The following is an 18,322-nucleotide window of genomic DNA, read 5'->3' on the forward strand; positions in this document are numbered from 1 at the left end:
TTCTCCCTGTATCCCTTACTGGGAATACAATTGCTAGAGAAATGCAGTTATCTTTCAGTAGTCACATGGGCGTTATTAGTGATCAATTTTGAATACAGTCCTGACCCAGCATATAGCATGTCCTCTCACATTGCCCAAGCCAGAAAAAATTCCATACTTCAGACTATTTCTACATTAAGATTATTTATATCTCTGCTTTCTCTCCCTTGCTCCCCTACAACTATTTTAGTCAAACCCCCTTTTCTAAAAAAAGATGCCAATAAGGGGGAAACTGAGGACTCATTTCTGATTCTCTAAGTCAACGGGATGTCTTAGAGATGGGAATTATCTGGAATTCATATTCTGAAACAGCTCAACCTAACCTCATTCACTTAGACCAATGTTGAGTCACTCCACACTGAATTAATGTTTTAAAATATTAAATAAGTATTCCCATATTGATATAACAACCTGTGCGAGGTTCTCAGTGTTGCCAAGTATATGTCCTTAGGGAGGGGCTGCTGGAATAATTTGATAAGAATGAATTCCAGTGGCATAACAATTGTTCATATAAAGTTGGGTTTTTCTAAAGCACTTGAAAGAATTTTGTTTTTTAAGTACGTGAAATACAGCCCTAGCATTTGGGTTTATTATATTCCCTTGCTAAACTACCTCCTTTGCCGGTGAATGATGGAAAGAGAAGCTCCAAGGCAGACCATGCTGGGATTTTGATACCTTCCAAATTGGCAAGGTGTAAACTCATGTTTTCCTAAGTTGAAAATTCGCCAGAATTTGAGGAACCCCCTTGGAGGTTAAAAGACCTGACCTGTGACTATGACTTCCTGGGACAATTGCGATGCTAGAGGCATTCTGGCCTCTCCCTGCCTCAATCGCTGAACCGCTTTACCTGTCCTGTGACTTGCAGTTAACCCACCTGTGACCGCTGTTGACAAGAATAACCCCAAGTACACAGGGAACGTTTTCACCCCACGCTTTGCCACAGCCTTGACCTCAGCAACCCTGAACCAGCCCCTCTGGCTCAACATGAACTATCCACCTCCTCCGGTGTTCCCAAATCCCTCCAACTTCCCGCAGTATCAGGTGAGTGGGCCCTAGCTCTCCTGTGGCCATCATGGGGGTTGTGGCGTGAGTGAGGTGTGGCTTGCAGAGGGCCTGTTTCACAGGGAGCCTTTAGACTCCCTTGAATGCCTGCCCTGTACTCCAGAGGCTTCACTGGGACTGCGGGAGGGCACTATCAACATGGTAGCTTGTCAGTTATTTTTTTCACTGTGGCCATATCAGACCTACCACTTGGTACCTGCACATACACACACGCACGCATGCATATATGGTTCTACCTTGCCATGGTCTGAATTCCAGTTCACTCTGTTGTCTGTTCCAGAGGTGCATTGCTACTCTCGGCTGGTTAAGTGCTTGGGCTCCCAGGATAGGATGATGGCACAGTCCTTGTTTCCCACCTCCTTCCTGTGACTTCCTTTAAAGTTGGATGACATACATCCTAGATGACTTGGGACAGTCCCAGTTTAGGTCTTTTGTCCCATAACAATTATTAATGGCATTGCCTTTCACTCTCAAGTGTCCTGATTTGGATGACAAATTAGTCGTCCCTGCCTATCCGTGATTCTGCATCTGTGAATTTAACCAACCTCAGATCAAAAATATTTTTAAAAAATTAAAAATAACAATGGAAAAAAATAAAAAATTATACAAATAGGAAAACAATACAGTATAACAACTGTTTGCATGGCATTTCCGTTGTATTAGGTATTACAAGTAATCTAGAGATGATGTAAAGTGTACAGGAGGGAGGATGTGCGTGGGTTGCTTGCAAATACAACGCTATTTTAAACCAGGGACTTGAGCATCTGTGGATTTTGGTATCCACAGGATGGGGCTGGGGGCCTGGAACCAACCCTCTGAGGACACCAAGGGATGACTGTATACAGCCACCTTATTTAAACTACATCCAAGCAGTCTGAGCTGGTACCAGCTGGAGGCTTGGCATACATTCTTGGTCTTGGGCTCACAGCTAAAAGGGAATTAGTGGCCAGACACAAAGACACGGTGAAACGCTTGTAGCAGGGCTGGAAATTTTACTCACAGAACTTATTTATGCAGGGAAAATGCAGTTTCTTTATTTTGTTGATTTAACTTAATATCCCTTAAGACCTACCGCCTACTGGGTAGAAGGAGGGAAAAATTAAATAAATGTCCACTCTGGTTTAAAGCTTAGTCCAATCCAATAACTTAAATCGTCCCTTTAGATAGTGCTCAGGTATTTTTTTTTTCAGTAAAGACATTCAGAATCCAAGATTTCTCCGTCTTCTGTTCCCCTAGCTGGCTGCTCTCCAGAATGGCGCGCAGTTGTGTGGGGAAAGGCGGGAGCTCAAACTTGCACGTCCAGGGTCCTGGCAATCTGCTGCCCCAGCCTAGTCTGGCAAAGCCGGGACTAAGGAAGCAGAGAAGGAAATAACTTCCCACACTCGGCTTGTCGTGCCTCTGTGTCCCTTCCCCTCTTGCCACCCCTTGGGGCCCTAGGAACATCCTTTCCAGCAGAGCAGCGAGGCGTATGGCGTAGGTCCTATGCGGAGGGGTCCTCTCTAGTCTATATATAGACTCTCTGAGCTGATCCACCAGGCTTAGCTACTGAATTGTAAAGGAATTTTAGCAAAGTCTCTCTCTCTCTGTTTAGTTTTCAGGTCTTTTGTTTGTTTGCTAAAGAAAACAAGTACCCAGCCCTTTCCCATGCTTTCTCACGCCTTCTGTCCCTGGGTGATCTAAGGGGGACATTAGAGCGTATCAGTTTTATATTAGTACTATGTTATCCACGCACAGCAGTCTGGGGAGAAATGTCCTGTTCGTTGATTCACCGACTCCTTCGCTGCTATGCTTCTGCCCTTGCGTTTTTGTGTTTGCTTATTCACTATTTATTTATTCACCCACTCATGGATTTACTCATTTCTATTTATCTATTTACCATTCATTTAAGTAATTTAAGAAACCTCTGCTCCACACTTACTATAGGTTGACCATTGTGCTAGGTGAGGGGATCCACAGATGACTAACGCTGGGGTGGTGGCGTACGCCTGTACTCCCAGCTGCTGGGGAGGCTGAGTAGGAGGATTGCTTGAGCCCAGGAGTTCAAGTCCAACTTGGGCAACGTGGTAAGACCCTCTCATCCCCCTCAGCCCTCCAAAAAAGATAAATAAGAAAGAAGTTTGGAGTCTAATGCAAGTTCAGGTATAAATCAGAGACCAGCTGTATGCACTTCCAACTCTGAGAGAGAAACAATTGCCTAATTTTATTTAGTGTAAACTGATTCACTCTAAAATGCACTCACAGAGCTCACCACGTAAAGCTAATTTGCAGTGGTTTGCTTTATTAAGTAGGGATAGCATCTCTTTGCTGTGTTGATTTCTTCTGACTCGGCTTTTGGGAGTGAGTGAGATTTGGGCCTATTATTTCCTGAGCATGAAGGTCCTCTGTCTTCAGACACGCTGATGTTTACGTTGGGGGCCGACTAGGTTCCCGGGCTTCCAGGCAGAAGCAGTGGAAGAACCCTGGCTGGTAGGGCCCTCTGGGTTCTACGAGGCAGTTTAGGCCTGGAACGGGCCCAGCTGGAGTTGGCTGTAGACGGCGTTGGCCCTCCAGGTGGTAAGGAAGGACAACATAATTTTCCTTGTCTGAACTTCGCATGGTCTCGTAGTGCTGCCCAGCTCCAAGGCAGCTGATCACAGGATCTGAGGTCATAGAAAGGAGGCGGGTGTTGAAATCAGTAGACTTGGGTTTAAAGGTTCTGCTACTTCCAAGCTGGGCCTTGGGCAAGTTAGTTAACTGCTCTGAGCCTGGCTTCCTCGTTTGCGAAATGGGTTTGTAGTAATTACAGCAGCATATGCTGATTCAGTTGTGAGGATTAATTGAGTCCACGGATGGGAAGGAACTCTGTAAAATTGAAACTGTGATAGAAATGTTGGTCTTTATTATTATTCAGCCCCGATCTTGCAATGAAATGGGGTCAGGGAGCTCCACAGACCTTGAGGGGACAGAGAGGAGAAATGGGGAACAGTCTCTCCTGGTCTCTTCCCTGCTTAGTGTGAGGAATAAAGATGAGGTTCCAAATTCAATTTTCTCAGAGACCTGGGTGGAAGGACTCAAAGATGTGGAAGACAACGTCCCCAACCCTGAGGAGCTTCAGAGGCCCCTGGGCTGCTTGGCGTAAAGGGACTCTGCTCCCAATTAGGGAGGGAGGGTGTTTGGGAAGAGGCTGTGGCCTCCAGCAAAGAGTGAACGCTTGTTTACCTTTGCTTGTGATTTTACAAAATTGCAATTCTAACAACTAGAAATGCCCTTAAAGTCATGCAATGTTGGTCATACTAATGAATGTGGTGCCGTCTCCTGAAAATCCGCCCCAGGACCGAGAAGGACCGGGAAGCTGTTTGTCTCCCATAGACCCTCGAGCAGCCCAGCACAGGCAGATGTAGGGGTGATGGAGCCTGCAGTTCTTTGGCCTGGGGAAGTCAGCTGTGGAAGGCAGAGTGATAATGGGGTTGAGAGGGGGTGAGACAGAAGAGAGACACTTAGCAACCTGCCCAGTGGCCTTGGAGTCACTGAGGGCTGGGAGCAGGCAAGGCAACCCCGTCAGTCTGACTTCCCCGTCCAGGTTCAAGCCAAGGCTGGGGTTGTAGGGACCAGTAATGGAGAGAGGCCATCCAGGCTGCAGGGCTTGGAGTCGAGGGAGCAGGTGAGCTGGTTCCAGGTGAAGGGTTGGTGGAAGTGGGGGTATCCCATGCACAGGAGCAGAGAGCAAGGAGGAGCTCTGAGAAGATGTGTGCTCTTGGGGACCTGGAGAGCTGGGAGACTTCCCCGCAGACTCCATCTCAGGAATGCCACAGGCTGTGAGGAAATCCTCAAGGGTACAGTGTCAGCCATCAACACGTTGATCATTGACACGAGCTGAGCCGAGAATGGAGGCAGCATCTCAGGTGCGCAATCCTCTGAGAAGATGTCCTGGGCTGAGTGGTGCCGCATCCTAAGGGGTGACTCTGGATTGGCAGGTAGAGGCAGAGTCCGAGACTGGAGGGGTCAGCCCATGACCCCTTCCACAGCAGCAGTTCTGTGTGTGTGTGTGTGTATGTGTGTGTGTCTATGTATGGACACGTGGACACCCCAAGGACACCCCAAGGCCACCCTGGACAGAACTGTGAATGAAATGTCCATCTCCCACCTGGCTGGGCTGGACATTTCAAGGGAGGGGGCAGTGAGAGACAATAAACACATCCAACCTGTACTATGTGCTGGGCACTATTCTAAGGTCTTTAGACGCATTAACTCATTTATCCTCACACTAACCCTCACCATAAGCTACAGACACAGCGTATGCATGGCCGTGTAGACACACAGCAGCAGAAACCTGAACTAACGCACCTGGCTTCACGGCCTCATATTTATATGTAGAAACACACAGCTACATAGGCACAAATGCCAACACCCATGCACATGTACTTAAATAACCATGGATGCAAGCCCACCCACATACACACGCAGGTGTACATGGTCACCTGTGTCTTACGGCGGGAATGGAGTTTGGGGACAGGCATTCAGAAAAGGTATGTAGACAGCAACAAAGATAACGTGGCCACCTTCACAGGCTTTGCAGGCCTAAACACACATCATTTCATAGACAAGAACAAAGAAGCCCAGAGAGGTGAAGAGACTTGCCCAAAGTCACACAGCCACTCGGGTGCAGACCTGGGATTCAAGAGGCAGCCAGACTCCTGAAGCTCTTATCCTACACACTCCAGCAGGCTGTGAAGCCTGCTAAAGAGGCTTCCCAAGTGGCCTGATTGTGCTTGTCCTGTCTGATTCCAGTGGCCTCAGGCAGCCATGGGTCTGGCCAGCAGCGTGAGGGGACGGACTCAGCCCTGTCTGGAGGTCCAGGCATGCAGCGGAGGCTGAAATGAGTGCCTGCTGCTCTCTGCAGGGGAGCCCTTTGCCTGGCTGCACTGAGCCTCTCCCTTTCTCTCCAGGGCGTGTACCCGCCACGGGCAGCGGCAAGGATGCCCTATCAGCAGCCTGTGCACCCCCCGATGGGGTGTTACTCCCGACAGGTGAGTAGGCGACCTCCCCTCCTCTGTCCCAGCTCCATGAAGGCCTTTGGGAGCATCAAAGGGAGGATCTGCTCCCTAGTCTTTGTCCAGCTGGTCACCCCTCCATACTTTCGGGTCCACCATTGGCTCCAGAGTGCAGACACACATCCCAATCTGCTCGCAGAAAACACAAACCGCCGTCCCTATGTGTTAACAGCTGGCACTTAACAGAGCCCTTCCTGTGTGCCAGGTCCTCCTCTACAGGCTTTGACTGTGCTAATTTAATCTTTGCAACCTCCCTGGCAGGTAGGTTATAAATAGGGAAACTAAGTACAGGGAGATTAAGTAACTTGACCAGGGTTATAAAGGTAACATACAAGAGGCAGCAAATAGCCTCAGGGACACTGAACGTTTATTTTTCCACTCTGGGGCCTAGAGGTCGGCTGAGTTTGGCTGTGGGTCAGGTTGAGGGGTGTTCCTCGTGTCTCCCCTTCTGGGTTTGTGCTGAAGATCCAGTAGACTGTCGTTCTTCCCACGGTGGGTGGCAGGGGCACCAGAGGGCAAGCGGAAACACACAAAGCCTCTGAAAGCCTCAGCTCAGAACTGGTCCGTGGTAAGCAACTTCTACCCACCTCCCACCGGCCAAAGCGAATCACATGGCTTTGCACAGCATTGGTGGGGCTGGGAAGTCAGATTCCTCCCATATAGGGTTGCCAGTAAAATACAGAACACCCAGTTAAATTTGAATTTCAGATAAACAAGGAAAACATTTTTTAGTATAAGTATATCCCAAATACTCCATGGGATATTCTTGCGCTAAAAAAATTACCTTTCGAAATTCGAATTGAACTGGCTGTCCTGTATTTTTATTTGCTAAATCTGGCAACACTACTTACATGGGTGTGTGGGATAAATATCTGCGGGACGGTGGCAGAACGGCAGAATTGGGGTTTGATCTTGGGCTGGCTGGCGCTCCAATCACCATGCTTTATCGGATCTTGTACACAGATACACAAAAATACAGTATCAAAATACAGAAATACACACACACACACACACACACACACACACACACAGGCAAACAGAAACACAGATATAGTTATACACATGCCACCAAGCTGCAGGAGATGCAGAAACAGTTGACAGACACTGAGTCTTGGGGCGGGGATGGGGTGTGAGGAAAGGAACTCAGAATGGGGGCATAGAGGGCACCAAAGACCAACCTGCCGCGTCACTAAACTGGCCTTGCACCCTCCACAGGCAGACAGACACCCCCACATTCCAGCTCATGACCCCGCGGCCACTCCTCTCTCCCCAGGGAGCCCCACCCTTTCCCTGCAAACTACTGCACTTCTGACCTGAAAGATGTTAGAACGTTCCAGAGGGTAGGGAAGTGCCCTGGGTGTGGGCTACTTTGTCACCCAGGCAAGGACTGCTTTTTCAGTAGCAGGGGCTCTTTGCATCCTGAGCTGAAGTTGGGATGAGCGATGGTCTGGGTCACGAGGCCTCAGCCTCATCACCTCCACCCCCTGAAGGGACCACATCCGCTGGCTCCAAAGAGGATCTTTTTAGATAACTACATGCATATGCATGTGTGTGTGCATGTATTTGAATAAAGTAATATGGAAACATGGTAAAAAATTTAAAAGCTTAGAGACAATCGCTGTTTACTGGTCTCTTACATATCCTTCTCGTGATGTCTATTTATATAAACATTTTTATACAAATGGGGCATTCTGGGCACACTCTCCTATTGCTTTTGTCAGTGAGGAGTATATTTGGAGATGGTTCCGGAGCAGGATGCAAAGCTGTATTTTATGGTTTTTATCGGTTACATGGAATCAGGGGCACATTTTTGAACAAGGCTACATGAGTTCTAGGACCTGCGTGTTCTATTTCAGTTCCTTCCCACCATGTAGACCAGGGGTATCTTCTGCCATGCTGACCCACAAGGGTCTGTCCTGGAAAGGCGCCTTCCCGGGCCCTCTCTGTGAGCTCTCGGTACGTTCTGACCTTTAGCTCATCATCTTGGGGCTTGGTGCCCGCGTCCAGCATCACTAGGCCCTCCATCTCTCCTGGGGGGACCACGGAAGGCCCAGGAGGGGGAGGGCTCAGGCTTCCAGAGAGGGCACAGCAGAGAGACACTGGTCCGGGGGACAGGCTCTGGGCTCGCTCTGCTGGGGTTCTGAGCACAACCCAGGCACTGCAAACATTAGCAAGTCACCTGACTTCTCTGAGTTTCAGACTCCTCATCTCCAAAATGGGTATGGTAATGGTCCCACTTCACAGGGCTTTATGGAGTTTTAATGGGAGAATCCATGTGAAAGGCCCGGCGCACCCATGCGCTCAGTAAGTGCCGGCCTGTGTGGGCTTTTTATTAGATAAAGGCACGCAGGTGAGAGCCGGCTGACGAGGTGCCATCTCCTGAGCACTTGGACTCTAGACTCTTGCTGTCAAAGTGGAAATCCAGAAGCTTCCCCAGGGTTGACAGAAATGCCCCTCAGCACATCAGAGGGGCGACGTCAGCTCCCTGTGAGAAAGGTCTTTGTGACAGTCAGAGCCGTCAGCAGTGGGACACAGTGCTCATGTTGCAACGAGCGCCCCGCAGTTTTAGCTATTCGAGCAGCCACTCAGTGGTCTCTTCTTTCCTCCCTCATTCCTTCCCTCCTTCCCTCTTCCCTTCCCTCTTTCTTTCTCTCTTGCATTCGTTCATTTAGTGTATTTCCATGGAGCAGCCGCCGTGTGCCAGGCACTGTCTCAGGTCTGGGGAGAGAACAGTAAACGAGACAGATGAGGTGCCTGCCTTGTCAGGGGCAAGACAGAGGGAGCCCCAGTTCTTGGTGGGAGTTGGTTCCTGGTGGGCTCAGAAACCCCACTGAATTCCTGCATTTCCCTAGGGTTTGAGCTTTCGCCCTTCCTCCTACACTCACACTGTGCACTACAGAAGTCATATGTGGCTATTTAAATTTAAATTAATTACAATTAAGTAAAATTGAAAATTCAGTTCCTCATTCACACTATCCACATTCAAGTGCTCAATAGCCACGTGTGGCTGGTGGCTGCCACACTGAGCTGTGCAGATACAGGACATTGCTGCCGTCACAGGAATTTCCACTGGGAAGGGTTGTCTTGGACTTGGAATCTGTTGAGATCCTGATATAAAAGCTGGAGCCATGTTGATCACAACAGCTTTTTTTGTGGTAATAAAATCCTTGAGAATGAACAAGGGGCTTGGGGATGCTTATTGACAGAGGGAAAGCTGGGGAGGCAGGGAAGAGAATGAAAACAATATTTATTTGCTATTTATTATGTGCCTGTCTCTTTACTTAAAACGACTGACTCGTTCTCCACACAATGTATATAGCGTTTGCCCATTTTACAGATGACAAAACTGAGGATTAGTTGCCAGGTTCACTACAGAAGCTGAGCCCTGTGCTTTTTGCTGTTCCATGTGCCCTTTATGTACATCACAGTGACTGAGGGGCACAGGTGGCAGCTGGGGTCAAGTTTAGGGCTAAGGAATGGTGACCTTGCCCCTGTCTCCTCTCTGACCTGCAGGTGACGCCGTATAACCCACAGCAGATGGGACAGCAGATTTTCCGCTCTTCCTACACCCCCCTGCTAAGCTACATCCCCTTCGTCCAGCCCAACTATCCGTACCCTCAGAGGACACCCCCAAAGATGTCTGCCAATCCCCGAGACCCTTCCCCCATGGCAGGGGACGGGCCGCAGTACCTCTTCCCGCCGGCCTATGGGTGAGTTCTCGGCCCACACTGGAAGCCTGACAGTAGCCAGAAAGCTGCCAGAGGGGGAGGCAAGCGGGGTGGGCTTCCTTGTGCTTTCTTGGGACATGCGTCCCATGGTTGTGGGGAGGGACGGGCCTTGTACCTGTGGCCAGTGGCTGTGTGGATCCTGGAGGGACCTGGTGGGGAGGTGAGCAGGATCTGGGGCCCCTTTTGTCAGTCAATTTTGGGGCTACATCCTTCCAGTCTGGTTGCAGAAATGGTAGCAGGCGGACACTCCACTCCATTGGTGGGGCAGGTGGTAGAGCCACACTTGCTTTACCTGTGAGCTTGGGATATAGCAGGACAAGGCCAGGGAATCTTCTGAGAGCTCTCCCCAATTCCAGCACCCCCAGCTCCTTGCCAGGCTAATCTCCTGAACATCCCAGTGACTTGGGGACAGGCCCTGCTGAAGGGCCTTCCACTGCTCACCGGGGCTGCTCACGCCTTTCCACTGAGCACCCCAGCCGGCAGAGGTGAGGGCCTCTGTGTCCTGCGTGGTCTGAGGGCTCAGCAGCGGACAGCCAACACAAACTCCACATGTGAGCTGAAAATTGCACTCAAATTTTGCACGCTGTTGAGTGATAAATTTGTGTTTGTTTTAACATAACAACAAATAACCACTCATTCCCACCCGCCAAACCTTCAGCCAGTGTTGGTGCTCCAAGCGGCAGGTGGTGCCCTGTCACCGCTGTGAATCCCAGTCTCCCAGGCACACCCTGGGGACTGGCGGCCCCAACTTGAGAAACTCAGTTTACAGGATTAGGGCCAAACTCCTCAATCTGACATTGATTCCCATCCGCCCACCTTCCCGTCACAGAACCTTCACTGCGGTGCCAGCCACGGGTCCCCAAACTCCCATCCTTTCAATCAGTATTTTCCCCAAATATCTTGTTAAAGGGGATAAATGCTAGAAAGTGGCTTCTGTAGTCAGATCCATTTGGGAAAAGCTGTGAGAAACAAAGATAAACAGATTTCTTAACTGTTGGAATTCTCCAATCATTTAATTTCCTAGGGTGTGTGGAGAATATTCAAGAAGGTGGTAGACAGTGTTATTTGAACATGAAATCCACACCCTTTTTATTCGTTTTTCCTTTCCTCCCTCCCTCCCTCCCTCTTTCTTCCTTTGTCTTGTAGAGCACATCATGGTGTGCTCCACCCAACACAGACTGGGGGCACTGTGCTAATTCACGTAGTGCATTTGAATTTAGCCTGCGGGGAGGACCACACTTCCTCCCTTCGGAAAGCTGAGAGCAGATGCGATGTTGGCACAGTAATGTTAGTGCCCTGGCAAAGCGAAGACTATCAGAGTGGCCACGAGGACAGAGGAGGGTCCCGGCGGCAGGGAGGCTCCAGCCAGCAGCCGTGGGAGGAGGCGTTCCAGGCTCTAGGAGCAAGGTCCCTGATGGGAGATGCATAGCAGGCTGGAGGCCTGGGGAGAGAAGGCATCTGGCTGAAGTATTATTAAATAGATTTGTCCCTGAAAAAGGTGGAAAATAGGATTGGAAAAAGAAGGTGGGGATTGGATTCTGAAAGGCTTTGGGCTGCTGGGCCTGGGAGTCCAGTGCAGATTCGTGCATATCCGGGTGAATTGACCAGCTGGAGGGGAGAGAAACGGGAGGCAAGCGAGGGTGTAGCCTGGAGGTGAGACCAGGGATCCAGACACACAGCCTGAGGCCGGCACGGTTCCTACATTCCATGCTGTGACTCTGGGCTATGGGAAGAGAGGTGAGTTACAGCAGCTAGAACTGGCTGTCCTGGGAGGGAGGGTGGTCCCAAGTCTCATAGGTCTGCAGAGGGGGAGCAGGGGGTAGGGGGAGTGGGCTGGAGACTGAGGAAGGCGCAGTTGGAGAAGGGGAGACAGCCCGCGTGAGCTGGAGGCAGTGGAGGCAGAGAGGACAGTGCCGAGGAAAAGTGGCAGTCACGGGGTGGATCGGGAGGACCAGGCAGTGAGGTCCGAAGAGCGATGCAAGGGGCGCGATCTGTTCACTCGGACATTGACTGAGCACCTTCGATGCGCCCGGCACTGCTGCAGGCACTGGCGATGCGGGAGTCAAGAAGGCAAAGTTGTTCCTTCTCTCAAGGAGCTTTCATTCTAGGGGAGAAACAGGCAATAGGAGATAAGCAAGGGCACATGGCCAGGTGCTAGGGGTAAGGGGAGAGAGGATCGAGGGACGGCTCGCGCCAGGATCCAAATGCAATGAGAGCATGAGCTGTGTGTGTGTGTGTGTGTGTGTGTGTGTGTGTGTGTGTGTGTGTGTGAGGATCAGCACTCCGGGCAGAGAGAACGGAAAGCGCAGCGGCTCTGCAACGGGAGCACGTGGCTGGAGCGCAATGAGCGGGAAAGAGTGGGTGGAATTGCAATCAGAGAGAGGAGGCCAGGGTCAGACGGCCCCGGCCCAGCGGGCATGGTAAGGAGCAGTGGAAGCCTTTTAAACCGGTGAGGACACGTTCTAGTTTTCTGTGTCAAACAGACCATGTTGGCCAGTGTCTGAGGAACCACCATGAGGTAAGAGCTGATGGCAGGAGCTACAGTTGACCGAGCAAGGGGTGCTGGTGGCACAGACGAGGGCAGTGACCATGGGGAGATGGGCGAAAAGATCTGGGATGTTAGTTTCTTTGGGAGAATTGATGGGACTTGATGGTGGCTGGGTGTGGAATGAGGAAAGGAAGAGTCAAGCACGATTCCTTAGTTTTTGACCTGAGCAGCTGGAGGAGTGGCAGTGCTGAAATGCCAAGGTCAAGGTGGATCAGAGTTCAGTCTTGGACATGTGAAGTTTGAGGTGCTTACTAAGCAGATGAGTGGAGCCGCTGACAGGCAGGTGGATGTGGGAGTCTGGAGCCCAGGGGAAAGGTCGGGGCTGGTTTTCAATTTGGGAGCCATTAGCATAGAGATGATGCTCGTAGGCATGTGATGCGGTGGGATGAGATGCCCACGGACGGCGTGTATGGAGGAGAGAAGATGCCCCAGGGCTGCGTCTTGGGGCACCAGCGTGTAGAGAGGCTGGGAAGATGTGGAGGAACCAGCAGGGCTCTAAGAGTGGGAGGGAAGATGGGAGAGTGTGGAGTACAGGGAGCCAGGTGAGGAAGGCACCTCCTGGAGGCGAGAGGAAGGGATCACAGAGCGATGAAAAGAGGACCCTGCATGGCAGGGTGGGACACAGAGAGCACTGCTGGATGCAGAGAGCACTGAGCACAGCGGTGGCAGTGGTGGCTTACCCAGGTGCTAGATGCAGCCAGATGGAGCTGGGGCTGCACTGGCCAGGGGAGGGGGTGTGGGCCTCAGCGGAGAGTTTAGTCTGGGAAACAGGGAGGGTCAGTAGACAAAGAGGAATCAGGAGACTAAACTATGTGATGGGGAGAGGAAGGAAGGAGCAGGTGGCTTCCAAGTCCTCAGGGAAGGAGGAGGAGAGCCCTCCCCGCCCTCTGCCAAGACAACTTGCGTACATTCAGCAGGGTGGGATAACCATATGATTTATCTTCCAAGCAATAATAAATCTGAGCGTTAAAAGGAGCACAAAAAATAATTACACTGGAAGTACCAGCATAGAGGCTGGCCCAGGCAAACCAGGACATGTTCACCATTCCCAAGAGGCAGCTCAAGCTCCTCCCCCTCCAGGAAGCCTTCCTTGATAACTCCAGCCCATGCAGATTGCACCTTTCCCAGCCCTCTAGTGTATGTCCTATCCAGACCATGCCCTTGGCAGTTGATCCAATCGGAAGTTTTCAACCTGGAGGAGCTAGATGCATGTGTAGCAATCAGATGCGAGGTGTGTCATGAGTAATTTGTTCCTGATAATTGTTAAATACTGAAGTATGGGTTATGGCCTTTATTTTATAAATCAGAGTGGAACCCAGGGTATCCCTATGCTAACATCACTTTCAACCATTTATCTTCCAATATGATTTTTGGAAGAGAGTAAAAGAGGTCAGGTTACCGCTGGCATTAGTTGCTTATTAAGCACCTACCTCACGCCAGGTCCTGGGCTGGGAGCTGGGGGTAAAATGATGAATAGTTCGTGTAATATCTCTGCTCTCGTGGAACTTATTTTAGTGAGAAGGGAATGAAACACACCCCAAAGCCTAGCTTGTCCATAGTGGCTCACCGTGAGCAACAGATGCTGTCACCAGCTGAGGCTTTACAAATTAGTGCGGCGGTCTGTTCCCATTGCTTCTCCCCTCCCCTGTCCCCCCTCTTTGTTTCATCCATTCATGGGAAGGTGCCGTGAACGTGAATCTCTTTTGTAACATGCATCTGCCCGGCTGCGAAGTGATCGAGAATCCCCGATTAGACATTTGCTCTGCTGCGATTATGCGGGCGCCGCTCCCATTCATTCACACTGTCCTAGCAGATGGGTGAAGGAATTGCAATGGGATTCCAGAAGTGTGGCTAAATGAGTCCATCTGGAGAGGTCAGGGAAGGCTTCACAGAGGAGATGGCTTCTGAGCTCTACTTTCCAGTGTGAATAGGAGTGTGTGCCAGGGAGAAAGGGAGAGGTGTGTGTCTTTCTGCTCTTAGAGGGTGAGGCTCACGTTTTCTCAGCTCTTCCTTCCCTGGGAATCTAGCAAAGCTCCAGGCACTCAGTGCTGTGTCAGGGCTTCCCAGATGGTGTTGAGGTGAAGGGCCTGATTTAGCTTGGTTCTGATCAGGGGAGGAAGAGCCCTGGGGTTGACTGGACTCTAAGATCGAATGCTGGGACCTGCCCCTGGGTTCTCTGATGTTGTGTGGACTTCCCTGAGGAAGATGCGTGGTCCTCTAAGGCAGGAGAAGTGGTCACAGGCATACAGGTGAGATGCTCAGATGCAGAGAGGTTGCCTCCCTGAGGTCCTGGGCATGGGGAAAGTCTCCATAAAAGTAATCTTCGCAGGCTCCCAGGGGCTTTCTGATCTAAGTAAGTAAGTGGCAGAAGCAGCTCTTTATTGTCCTCCAATTGTATCATTTTAATATTTCATTTTCCCAGAGCCAAAGCTTTCTTATTATGCTAAAGCTTTTAGCCTCCAAGCCTGTCATGGTCTTTGCAGTCTTTGACAGCCACAAAATTAATACCTTATTTTTTCTAATCTCTCCCATAACATCGGGAATCTCATCATGGCATCCACCCTCCCTCTCTTGCAGGTTTGGCTCGACGTCTGGTGGGCCTGTGATGAACAGCCCCTATTTTTCCTCCAGTGGGAACGGCATAAATTTTTAGATCTCCTTCACTTCTCCCTCATCCTCCCTCAGCCCTTGGGTCAAGGCTAAGGGCTCTGGGATTCTGAATTCTACAACCGCTTGGTATAAAGTTTGGAAAGCCAAGGTTCTCACCAGGCAGACAGAAAACAGCAAGACCAGATCCATCGACCGACCAGCACTCACACACAGCACAGACCACCCCCTCGTATCCATGCTTGCTTTGCTCATCCACATATGCACCTGTATTTAGCTACACGAGTGATTTTTGTTTTTGTTGTTGTTGGTAAAATAGAAGTAAGACACTTAAATGTAGAAAGTTTGTATTTTGTGATAAAAGTATGAGCTGCTTGAAACGGAGTGTGCCTGTTTATTTTTGTTATGTTCCGTGTAATCTTCCCTGCTCATGTCCCCCACGAGACGCAGCGTTTACTTAGGACATGGAAAGAGAACCATGGCTGGAGTCCTCGGAGCTCTGCTGTCTAAACACAGGTCTCCAGGGCTTGTCAGCGTGAGGCCTTATCTCTTCTCTCCTGTGATCCACTCGCTTCTCAATATCCCACTTTATGCATCTCAGGAAGGGACATCTTAAAAGGAATGCACCCTCCTTTGTCCTGTCCCAGATGGAGGTTTTACAGAAAAAGTCCCTTTTGGACATACGATGGGAAAATGTGGCTTGGAAAACAATTTCAAAACTAATACTAAATGTGACAGTCTATATCCAATGATTGTCTATCAGCCGGAAGTCAATCCCAAAACTGCCCCTAATGGTGGTGTCCTTGGATCTATCTTGTTCAACTTTTATCAATGACTTGAATAAGGGCAATGCGGGCATCCTACTCTCATTTATGGAGAACACAAATCTGGGAAGACGAGATGGCCCGAACTGGTGACAGCACATGTTCTAGTCCCATGGCAGGCATCACTAATCAACTGTGGCATTCCGTTGCCCTGAGCCTAGACAAAGCCACAGAATCATTCTCCCTGGGGTGCTGCAGGCAGCCAGCACTGACCAGAGTGGTCTGTGAATGAAACCCATGCACCATTCTTTGGCAAATTCTAACAAGATGAAAGCAAATAGAGATTAATGTAAGGGCAAATTCTTCGGTCTAAAAAGTAGACTATGTACATACAGGATGGATTAACATTGTCCGTTTAACCTGCTCTATCACCAACCCTGCTGGTCACCTGGAAGCCAAACCCCACCCTGGCCGAGGCCAGTGGGTGCCAGTCTGGGGAACATCAGGCCCTAATCCTGACAGCAAAGAGGGGCTGGGGGTCAGGAAATCACTAATGTCTCGGGATGGGCTTAAGGCCAGTGCCAACAAAAGCATTTCTCTTGCCCTCACAATGTGACACCATTAGCCTCATTGGCCTTTCTTTCTGGGTCCCTGGAAACAAATTTCTCTCCCAAATTCCCTTAGGACTTCTGCATTCTCCCTTTCTCTGTGGTCTGAATCTGGGATTTCCCCGTAAGTCCTTCAGCCTCTTTCCCCAATGCTGGGCCCTACTTCCAGTATTTCTTGTTTCTTCTTGGTTAATAGTCTGCCCTGAAGGGCTTCCTCAGTTGTACTTCCAGCTGTTTACCCAGGATGGAGCCTATCAAGGCTCCCTTGATCGCAGCCTGTTGGGAGGCAGAGGAGTGAGAGAAAGAGCGTGGGTTGTTTGCCTTTGGCCAGATCTGGTTTCATAGCCACTTTCCAACTTTGACCCTGGATGGAGAACTTAACCTCTCTGAACCTGAGTTTTATTAATGACAAGACTTGTAACGATTAAAAGCTAATATGGACTTAATATAGACTTACTGTCTACTTAACATAGATTTGTGGTTTTAAGATGATGGAGTAAAGATGTTTCTGCCACCCTTCTCTTGACACTTATCCCCAAATAACAAGGAGAACAAGAAAGGCTATGCGAACTTCATCCTCAATGAAAATAAGAGAAGTTGGCAATCTCAACCCGCATACAAAGGCAGAATAGGGGTGGAGGAACGGTACATGTCTTAGCAGAACAGGGGAAGCCCACGTTGAAATACCTGCCAAAGAAGATAGCAACAGGAAGCAAGCCATTTTCCCTGCAGAGCCTGGAAGACCGTGGGAACGGGAGGTGCAGATGCTGGACACCATGGAAGGTGGGCCTGGTGAGAAATGAAAGCAAGGGGTTGACGTGAGAAGTAGCTGCTGTCCCAGCCGCACACAGCCAAGGGTCACGGACGGTTGCTATAGAAGACAGGAGGCATTTTCTCGGTGGAAACTTAGAGACTATGCGTAAGGACTGTGAAGACCCCAAAGCCAGCAGCTATGTGCGCTTTAACTAAGAGGCTCTGGGGTTTGGAAAGTCCTCTGTTGAGACTGAATTGCCCCAAGGCATTCGGAAGTACCAGTGAAAATTACCCTACTATTAATGCCCTTTTACAAAGTTTCCAACCAAATTTTTAGGACCCATCTCTTAATAGGAATGGATAATCTCTAACAAGAAATAAACAGATCGAAACTAAGGTGAAAAGGGAAATAAGGAAAGAGGGACAGACCATAATAGTCTAAGGGAAAGGATAGTACATTTAAAAAATAATTGCAATATACCATACACTCATTTTAAAACGTCAGGACAAGAAAGCGTTTTTGGCAGTGATAGCTGATTTAATTCTTTCAGTGAAAGAATTGGAAGTCAACATCAGAAAGCTCTCATGAAAAGAAGAATAAAAAAAGACACAGAGATGGATTATAGGAGATAAAAGACAAGAAAATGAGCAGATCAGTCCAGGACACCCAGTATCCAGCTAGCAGGAGCCCTAGGCAGCAGAGTGAAAATAAAGGGGAAATGAAAATGAAAAAAACATAAGAAAATTTCCCAGTTCGAATGATCCAAATCAGTGCTCAGCAAAATGAACAAAGAAGACCTATGTCGAAGCATATCCTTATGAAATTTCAGAATAGCAGGGATAAAGACAAGATTCCAAAATTTTCAAAACACCTGCTCACATACAAATGTTCAAGAACCAGTATGACATCAGCTTTCTCGACAGTAACATTGGCATCCAGAAGATCCTGGGACAGAGTTGTCAGAACTTTGAGTGGAAATGATTTTCAACCTGGAATCCCAAACCCAAACTCTTACCTGTGCAGGTAGAATGAAGGTGTTTTCAGGTATGCAGAGCCTCAAACAATTTACCCCCTTGCCCATTTCTCAGGAAGTTAAGGGAGGGCGTGCTCCACTAAGACAAGTGAGTAAACCAGTGAAAGAAGCCATGGAACCCAGGAAACAGGTATTCAGTGTGGGAGGGA

At 49.4% G+C, this 18,322-nt stretch overlaps 1 protein-coding gene across 1 annotated transcript in view; it reads left to right on the plus strand.

The window, feature by feature from the left end:
• LOC105808582 (chromosome unknown open reading frame, human C1orf94) overlaps positions 1 to 15,060 on the plus strand; it is a 38,690-nt gene extending 23,630 nt beyond the window's left edge. The window contains exons 4-7 of the mRNA XM_012642258.1: positions 905 to 1,080; positions 6,027 to 6,107; positions 9,645 to 9,841; positions 14,985 to 15,060. Coding sequence (XP_012497712.1) covers positions 905 to 1,080; positions 6,027 to 6,107; positions 9,645 to 9,841; positions 14,985 to 15,060 — 530 coding nt within the window. The remainder of the gene's footprint in view (positions 1 to 904; positions 1,081 to 6,026; positions 6,108 to 9,644; positions 9,842 to 14,984) is intronic.
• Positions 15,061 to 18,322: the final 3,262 nt, after the last annotated feature.

This window comes from Propithecus coquereli, unplaced genomic scaffold (genome assembly GCF_000956105.1).
Source record: "Propithecus coquereli isolate 6110/MARCELLA unplaced genomic scaffold, Pcoq_1.0 Scaffold178, whole genome shotgun sequence".
Classification (NCBI taxonomy): Eukaryota; Metazoa; Chordata; class Mammalia; order Primates; family Indriidae; genus Propithecus; species Propithecus coquereli.